The sequence below is a fragment of the Primulina huaijiensis genome, chromosome 8 (genome assembly GCF_012295235.1).
Source record: "Primulina huaijiensis isolate GDHJ02 chromosome 8, ASM1229523v2, whole genome shotgun sequence".
In the NCBI taxonomy this organism is placed as follows: domain Eukaryota; kingdom Viridiplantae; phylum Streptophyta; class Magnoliopsida; order Lamiales; family Gesneriaceae; genus Primulina; species Primulina huaijiensis.
The window spans coordinates 19,835,792-19,845,042 of record NC_133313.1 but is presented as its reverse complement, the minus strand read 5'-3'; the positions used below and the strand labels follow the sequence as shown (position 1 = coordinate 19,845,042).

Genomic DNA, 9,251 nt, shown 5'->3' with positions numbered 1-9,251 from the left:
TTTGGGTGTTTCAATATTGGAATAATATCTTTAATTTATTTAATCTATATTTCATGAATTAAGTGTATTTTGATGTATTTTTGTGTATTTCTAGATTTATTGGAAAATTAAAATAATTTTTCAAAAAAATATGGTAGAATTTTTGTTCGTTTTATGAATTTTAAGTATATTTTAATGTGTTTTGATGTATCTGTAATTGGGAAAACAAAATATTATCCTTAAAAATAATATGGTAAATTTTTTGTTGATAAGTAAATTTAGCTTTTTTATTATTTAGCATAATTAAGGAGTTTAAAATTCATAACTGCATGCAACTCAAATTTTTGGAATGTTACATCCGTAGGTTCAAATCTCTCCGTAGAATCACAACCTTAGTTTTTTTTTTAAAAGTCAACATCTTTGTTTTCAGAAAATAGTTGAAGAGTAAAACGAAGTACTTTTTTGAAAAAACCTTTGTAAATATAAATTTTTCCTCTCAAATGTGATTATTTTTGGCAAACAAGATGACAAAATTGTTATGAGGAATTAATCAACAAGAAGTGCAGAAAGAAATTGAAAATGGAGAAAGAGGAGCAGCGAAAGAAAAACACAAGGAAGAAGAAAGAAGAAGAGTACGTGTGGTGAATCTGAATGAGAAATAAGTACGAGGGGTGTGTGAGGCTAAAGTGTCCGGACACTGAGGAATAGAGATTATGTAGTAGATGGAAGAGGTGAAGTGGGGAAACTTATAGTGGAGATCAATAGACAAATCTTGATTTAAAAATATAAAAACTGAAGTCTGATCATCATTTTTGTGTATATGGTGGGAAAAACATTAAAAATCATACGCGTCTAAACTAATGAAACAAATCAATATCAGGAAAAATGTTTCTAGTCTTGCCTATCTCAAACGATATATTATCCTACAAAATGATCATTTCTACTTTCACAATGTCACCTATCATAAGCTCATCCATACATGATAGTCTAATATTTTAGGCCCGGTCTTGTGGCTTGGCTTGCGGCTGCTGCTGCTTATAAAGATTGCCTCCAAGGATCAAATTTGTGGCTGATAAAGCAGTTGGTTTTATTTACATTATGCATCGTCTCTTAACATGAATGTACGTATGCAGGTCTATCAAACTCATAAACATTTGGCTTTCGCGACAGAGGTGAATGTAAATTATTAGACCAAAAAGACACTGGAGATCATCCCAAGAGTGCTCAATGGTTCAACTCACTTTTTTTGGAGTGTTACCATACCAATGAAAGCGATGGCACGACAGATTATACCAGCAAGAATTAGTGTGCATAAACGAAGAATCCAATGATGAACATTGTACCCATACTTGAGTAATGCACCACAACGGGTTAATAGCCACACACCATAGTACCTGAAATTCAAATATACAATTAAGAAAAGCCAGTTTAAATGTCAGAAAATTAAGGATACTAGTAGATGTTGCAACCTACCGTTCTGCATTTGCAATAACAAACGCTTCTAAAGCCCACTTTGGATAACAAAAATCTGCTAAAAGTTTCACGAATTTGCTCCCATTCGACTGAGTCGAGAGGAGAGTCAAAACAACAGGAAGCAATACCGAGCACTGCATGAATTGTAAGATTCAATTCGTCGTTCTTATAGAAGATCAAACTATAACGATAATAGTTATTTAAATAGAGCTATCAATTTACCAGCTGAGAGGGACCAGGTTCAAGAAAGATGGCCAACACATAGCCAATACCAGTAACACAGTAAACAAGGCAGAGCAAGACGATGTAATTATATGCAAAGGACGATCTTGGATTGCTGAAGAAGTAAAACATTGAGAGATAGACCACAGGTTTTATCAGGGTATTGAATAGGTCGACAGTGTCTTTGGACACAAAATGAGCTAGGCTGCTAATGCCAGAAGCACTCTCCCTCCAGTATTGTAATTTGTCGAGAGAAAATGATCTTAAAGCTGCGATCTTGCACAATAAAGCTGAAATTTGGCTAGTTAGAAACCATGAAGCAAGAATGGCAAACTACTGACGAAGAAAAGTAGGTGAATGTTGAGCAAGTCGTCATGAGAAGGAAGTCAACAAAAACAATTTTGTAACTTTTGAACCAGGGGACGAAAAAATGTTGACGGTGGAACATGAAAAGATGAACAATTCGTTAAAATAGCACAAGTGACCCTAAAAATTTAATGAACTTACAAACAGCTATTATTGTATATGTATAAGCACCAAATCCAAAGTTCATATCATTTGCCTCGGTCAGTGATCCCAAGCATGCGCCAGCAATTAACAGGATGAGATAGTCTACTGCTTGCGTTTTAGCTTCTCGCAGTCTTTGCTTACCAACCCTGAGACATAATGAGATCAGAAAAACTAAATAATGATTTTGTTGAAAAAAGAGCAACTACTTTAAGAATATCAACACATAACAACCCCATTTATATGACCAACATATCCCATTAGAAAAACTAAATAATGATTTTGTTGAAAAAAGATCGACTAATTTAAGAATATCAACATATAACAACCCCCGATTATGTGACCAACATATCCCATTTTGGTTTTCAGCCCTTCTCAAACAGCAACTGGAATTAGGTCAAGTGACATTTCTGATCAAGATCATCTTTGAAATCATGTACCTTCCAAGGAAATACTTATATTGCACAAAAGTACTTGGGGTTCTTCGATTTGACAAGTCAGTCGACCTAAGGAAGTTGTGTCGTATCATGTCACGCTGCCGCTCCACATTGCATTTAACATCTTGCCATACTTCCCCAGCAAATGATCGCTCCTCCGGGAGAGAAAAAGGAATCTCATGACCATGATCACCATTCAGCAGGGATGTACCAGGTCCTGCATATTTTTGCAGATCTCGTGGCACAGGATAACCATTATGTAGCATCCATCTAACAGGAAGTTCTGTATAACTCACGCCTGAGCTTGAGCTAGTTTTAACCATTCCCTCCAAAATATCGATAAAGTAATCTGGAGGATTAATACGGTCTGGTATATCAATGCCAAGACTTAAAAAATAATCTTCAACATTTTTTACAGGTCCGTGATAGACAGTAAGACCTCCTCTTGCCAAAAGTATCAAATCATCAAACATCTGGAACAACATATAGCTGCAACAGGAAAATCAATTCAAAGGCTTGTCCTTGAGAAAAATACTAGAATCCCTTTTTTTCAACAAGACATCCAAAAATCGAAGTAAATAGGAACTAGAAACTTGGCACATTCCAAAAATAGCCCCTTACAAAAATTGTTTTGTTTATGAGTATTGGATTATGTTGGATGGCATTTGGTTGAATGATTAGTCATGGCTAATAGACTAATGTCAAACCCTGGACCATAAGCTCGTGCAAGCTAGACTCTACACAATGGGATTCACAAATAATTAATTTATTTTGCTTTTAAGAAATAGTTGATTAATTTATTATCCATTGGCACCTCTTCCACAATTCGATGCAAATGGGGAGTTACACTACGCCCTTATCGTAGCTTAACACATCGATCTACCAGCGCATAAATTCTAGAGGTGGTTCTCACGCAGATAGAACTTTGTCCACAAAGCACTTAGTTCTTGTTGTTCCTGCTAACATCCATTTTTATACCACTTTGTCAAGTCCTATGCCTCGTGACTCCACAAGCAAGACTTCACCCAATGGAGTACACTACCAGTTAATGTCTATCCAAATTCTATGAAGCACCACGGAAATCCATTATGTAGCCTTATAATCCCATTCATACATCTCACACGATCCAATGTGAGATTGGGTTATTACATCCATATTTGAGTTGGTTGAGATAAATAGAGTAGTTAGTTGGGTGTGATTGTCCTTACGTAGAAAGATTATAATTTATAAACATGAATTATTCTACTTCATGACGAACCAATTTTGTCACAAACTTATCTCATCCTTCCTCAAAACATCATCGTGAATTTCATCAATCTGTGGGATACAAATGATGTAGGTAGCTTTAGCAGTTATTTACCACCACATTAAAAGTTTGATTTATTGTTATTCATATAAATGACACTAGTTCTGTAATTTCTAACAATAAGTGCAATCATAAACGAAAATAACAATGTTTAGCTACATACATTAGCCATGATCAGCTCGTTTCAAAAGTCAAAAACATAATATAGGTTGTTACTGTTACCTTGGTTGATGGACAACCATGCAGATATTAACCCCTTCAAGAGCTTCTCGTCGAAGTGCTCTTAGAAGTAGCTGAGATGATGAGCTATCCAACCCTGAAGTTGGTTCATCCAAAAATAATAATGACGGTTCCATTACCAACTCCAGACCAACATTTACTCGTTTTCTCTGACCTCCGGAGATGCCACGTTTCTCCACTGTTCCAACTAATGAACCCCGTATTGCCTGTAATCCCAAGGCATCAATGACACGCTCAACAATAAGAACCTTATCCGGCTTTCGTAAATCTGCAGACAGTCTTTAAAAATTTTAAAATGTAAATGCAGTTGCATTTTGTAATAAAAAGATTTCATTAGTACATGGGGAAAATAGAGTAAAGATGAAGAACCTGAAATGTTTATAAAGAGTGAAATTGTAAAGACAATTATGTTTCGTTAACAATTATGTTTTCGTTCTACTTTGTCATAAAGAAAGTTCCAAATGCACATACCACATTCTACTATCCAAAAAAGGTCTAGATTACGATATCTATGTACAACAACCATACTAGTAGTGAATGTTCATGAGCCCGTTATTGAATCGTTTCCAAAAAAATGTAACATGTTAAAAAAGTCACAGATCAATTACGTTCGGTTGCTGTTCACATCCCCTGCCCCCTGCATCTACAAAAGGTTCAGTACTAAATATTGCGTACCTGCATCTTGCACTAAACCATAGATTCTCTTCCACAGTCAAATTCCCATGCACAATATCATCTTGCGGCACAAAACCAATTATTTTTCTGTACGAATGAATAGATATTGCCTTCCCGTTAATGAATATCATTCCGCTAACAGTGCATCCAACTGCTTTTCCTGCAAGAGCTGAAAGAAATGTCGTTTTTCCAGCACCTGACGGTCCCATAATAGCTGTAATACGACCAGGTCTTATCTTCCCTGTGACGGACCTCAAAAGATCTTTATGTTTGCCTTTTAGAGTGACAGTCAAGTCTCTGAAAGAAATCTCAATTAGAGGCCGTTTAACAGGTCCTCTGTCCATAGCCATTGAAATGACACCCGAGAACGTAAGGTCCTTGTCGCGCTGCTGCTGAGCTTTCTCTTTTTCAAGTTGTGCGTAAGCGTACTTGAAAATCTGACTCTGAGTATGAATATCCTTTTCTTTTGAGCTTATTTTCTTGCCATTCACTTCTCTAGACTCCAGATCAAAACTCTCAAAACTAGTAGAATCGCCTTCAGTCTCATACATCATGTTCATAAGATGGACGGGTTCAGTTTTCTTAGCTTGAGATGGAGTAGGTGACAAAGATGGATACAAATCGGACATAGTTTCACTTTCTGTTTGATTCAAAATTTTAATTTGATCAGAATTTGGAAGATTCTTCTTCGAAAATCTGCCAGAAAATTGAGATCGAAATTCTTGAGAATGCTTTTTGGCAGCTTCTTTGGCAACTTTCCACCTCGCACGTGCTCGTGTCTTCTCCCTTACAGTTTGTGCCGCTGCTTCTCTGGATTTGGCATATCTCCTTTCTCTTGTGGTAAGAATTTGGTCGGAGCAGTTATATATTATGATCAGAAGGGTACTTAGTGCAGCCTGCCGCATTAGTTGATTATAATTTATCAACTATCCCAAATGCAATTAAACAAGATACTCAAGATGTGAATAAAAACACGACGGGTCACATTAGTGAGGATACATTATCTTATATGTATCGTAATTAATAAAATACATGTTAAGAAAACTTGGAAACACTGTCAAATTCGAGTTTACTTACAATTAGCATAATACCATATGCATGAATATCTTGACTTTCTGTTTTGGCATCGCATGTAGTCAACTTGAAGCATCCTGACATAGTCGTCATTGAGATGGGTTGAAAAATGTCCGAATAACAAATGATTTTGAAAATATGTATCCAGTTGTTAATAATCTATTCCAATACAAGCTTTTCACATACAGCTATGGCAAGGACCGAGAAAGAGCGGGAAAAGAATAATATGGCGTGCATTAACTCGAAACTTACGTTGCTCATCCGTTGAACCCATTGGACAGTAATTCCTGATAGTTGGAAAACAAGTATTAGTATCGTATTTGAAATTAAATGATGCAATTAAAATAGAAGTCTAGAAAAAAAAATTGTATTTTGACAGTTTTTGAGATAACAATCACTACCCACTGCTGCAAGGCTTTGTCTCAGTACTTGAGGGGCAATAGGAACCAGCCGTACAAAATAACTCATCACTTGAACGAGCATCTGTCCACACATTTGCACCACCACAAGTGTGACTTGAATTTCCTGGAGGTGGTTTGTAAGAATATCTGTAGATTCCTACTAATAAATATGTTATACACATTATATGATGGAAAAACGCTAAGTTTAAAGAAGCATCATCACATGTATAAATCGTACTTACGGTGCACACATGCTTGTACTAGGATTGAAGGTAGCGAGTGGACAGTAGGAACCCAATGGACATGCTTCAATTGAAAAAGAAATTTGGAAGGATGTCTTTATCAGTTATTGAACAACAATAATACTTAAAACCCAGAAATTATCTATTATTGAAAGAGGGATTGCCGAGAGATACAAAAAGATCAAATACCCTTTTGATGCTAAGAAGATTACTGATAATAGGATGCACGAGTCACATTAATACTGATCAATAGTTTTGTAAAGCTTAATATCAAAATAACATTTTTTAACATTGGAACAGCCTCATATAGTGCACCGTAAGAAGACTATATGCAGGTTCAAATATATAACTAACTAAATAAATTTAAAGTTGACATTTTCTTGGTAACTTACGCATCATGCAAGTGATACCATATGGGCAGAAGAAACCTTCACAGCAAGACTGGCAATCAGATTGCCTCTCGGGTATTTGATGAATATTCTTAAAGTCGGTATGCTCGTCAGAGCCAGTGCTACAAGCCCATCCTGGCTCACAACCAGCAACCCAATGTATAGAGTTACAGTTCCTATTAGGCTTAATGTGATTCCAACCATTCTTCAAGCTATTAAAGTAAACTTCCATCTCTGCCACATTACATAATCTTGGAGTAACATCTGTGGTTGAAAAACTAAGAGGTTCAAAGATAGAAGTGCTAAATTAAATGCTGAAAAAAATTTCAAAGTATGCAATTTATAAAGGTTATAAATTCGATATATAATCCATATTTGGGGTTTGTCTAAAAATTTCCTTTGTCTGAAATTCCAATAATCTAATTTTAAACGTAGTTATTCCCCGTGAAAAGATGAAGTCAGGTTATAGCAACTTTTAGTCAATTCCATATCAAATGACTCCAAATTTTGATTCGATTCAAGCTAAGCATGTGTCATAAGCTTAGCCATGAATAGATTTTTTTTCCTTCCAATTTTACTTGAATAATAATGCATGATATTTGTAACAGATCTTGATCTTTCCATCCCACAATCCTAGGTCCCGTCTTTTTTATCATGTAACATTGTATTCAATAATCTAGATTTCATGTCCATATATGTCACTTGTTTACAGTGAAAAACAAAAAAAGTTGAAATCTTAATCCTATGTAAGTGAATCCATCGACACCTGTCGCTGTGTTTCTAATGAGTTTTTCAAAAAAACAGAGACATGGGCTCCGATTACCTCCAGTTTTGGCCAGGCAAGCAGCTACAAAACTCAAATCTGATGAAAAATTAAAAGCTGTGTTCCATTCAGCTTCCCTACACATAAATACATAACAAGAATTAATAAGTTATTCATCTCTAAAACCCACCACCGACCCAAAAAACACCCCAAAGGAGGGTGGGTGGGTGGTCATTTTTGTTGGTTTCGACATTTTCTTGAAACATAATGAAAAATAAAACAAAACGGAGAGTAAATCTCAATGCACGTCTTTCACCGTCTTTTGTAAATTTCATCATTTTATAGGAATCCCCCGCCGCACACACCAAAGTTTCAGGATTTTCTTGAAATATGTACAAACAAAGTTGGAGATGAGAGTCGAAACACCTACGGGTCCTCAATGCAAAAGCTGTAGTCTTGAATAAGTTTACTGGAGAGAATATCAGAGGTCAGATTATCGAGCCCATTGTACGCTAACCGTGTCAAGAAATCAAGATTTTCTGGATCTTGCAAATTGGGTGGACTGAATCCACCCACTTGACAGCGCACCAACTGCAGGAAACCTGACCGAAGCAGCACAATACCGGTAAAGAAAACAAACAACGTGGACGAACCCAGCTTCCTTCTGCTCATAATTATTTTACCAATCGAGACACCGCAAATTCGTGGGTTAATCCCAAAGGAGAAGGTAAAAAAATTAGTTCTTCCGCTACTTGATATTTACGATCTCTTGGTAAGCCAGACTGTAACGTGATATGGAGGAGAGTTTTTGGAAGCTAATCAGTTGGAATATGGGGTTGCCTTCTGTTGGTGTTTCTACGTTTAGCGTACTTGGCCGCACTGTCGTTTTTTTTTTAGGGATAAATTACATAATGTTCTTACAAAAAAACATATAATAACTTACTTGAGAAAATATAGTTATAATTTATTGTATACACAATTATAAAATATTATACGTTTCATCGAATATTTGACCCAAATTCTAAAATTACATTTAAAATTATTATACCATATATATAATTTATTACTTCTATATTATATGTCATTTCATCTTATGAATCAAAAAATGACTCGTTGTTATAATAGTACGTGTAACTTGATGAAAATATAATTTATAATAATATCGCTGCAAAATAATTGTATGTTTTGATGAAAGTTGGGTGATATAGCATTTGATTTTATTTTCGGATAATAATAAATATCAGTGTTATAAAAAGTGTCGTCTAAGACCATCTAGATGTTGGATGATCGTCCACATCTCCGATTTTAAGAAAGCAAAGTCTGAAGTTGTTAAAAAATCGATTGTCTAGGTTGTCTATTCGTTGGCCGCCTAGTTTAATATATATAATTTTTAATTTTTTTAATTTTTTAAAAAATATTGTTTGACATAGTTTTCAACCAATTTGTATAGGATAAAGAATAGAAATATGTCATTGATTTTAAGTTTGAATTAGATGTAGAAAAATCATTAGAGAAATATGGGGATGAACAAAAATGATTAGAT

The 9,251-nt window shown here is 35.3% G+C and overlaps 1 protein-coding gene and 1 long non-coding RNA gene across 3 annotated transcripts; one reads left to right on the top strand and one right to left on the bottom strand.

The window, feature by feature from the left end:
• The first annotated feature begins 447 nt into the window (after nt 1–447).
• LOC140982405 (uncharacterized) lies at nt 448–1,177 on the top strand. The gene is made up of 2 exons (XR_012176256.1): nt 448–514; nt 594–1,177. It is a non-coding gene; the product is annotated as an uncharacterized lncRNA (long non-coding RNA).
• Nucleotides 963–8,589, bottom strand: LOC140982397 (ABC transporter G family member 24-like). 2 transcript variants are annotated; one of them, XR_012176255.1, is made up of 15 exons: nt 8,139–8,589; nt 7,769–7,845; nt 6,949–7,209; nt 6,557–6,620; nt 6,315–6,461; nt 6,166–6,200; nt 5,917–5,990; nt 4,840–5,735; nt 4,147–4,443; nt 2,622–3,107; nt 2,182–2,330; nt 1,675–1,964; nt 1,453–1,586; nt 1,124–1,373; nt 968–1,013 (listed from the first exon to the last, which is right to left on the bottom strand). XR_012176255.1 is itself a non-coding variant. In XM_073448878.1 (14 exons), exons 1-14 carry the CDS (start codon nt 8,378–8,380, stop codon nt 1,217–1,219), a joined length of 3,309 nt encoding a protein of 1,102 aa, XP_073304979.1. In that variant the 5' UTR covers nt 8,381–8,589; the 3' UTR covers nt 963–1,216. The 2 variants fall into 2 exon arrangements, 1 of the variants encoding a protein (XP_073304979.1); XM_073448878.1 differs by having other exon boundaries at nt 963–1,373.
• Nucleotides 8,590–9,251: the final 662 nt, after the last annotated feature.

Excerpts from the sequence above, each read along its gene's own strand:
- LOC140982397 (XM_073448878.1), bottom strand. The coding sequence starts at position 8,380 with ATGAGCAGAAGGAAGCTGGGTTCGTCCACGTTGTTTGTTTTCTTTACC. Across the intron at positions 6,621-6,948 it reads TGGTATCACTTGCATGATGC|CATGTCCATTGGGTTCCTAC; the intron begins GTAAGTTACCAA and ends TTTCAATTGAAG. Across the intron at positions 6,201-6,314 it reads ACAAAGCCTTGCAGCAGTGG|GAATTACTGTCCAATGGGTT; the intron begins GTAGTGATTGTT and ends TCCAACTATCAG.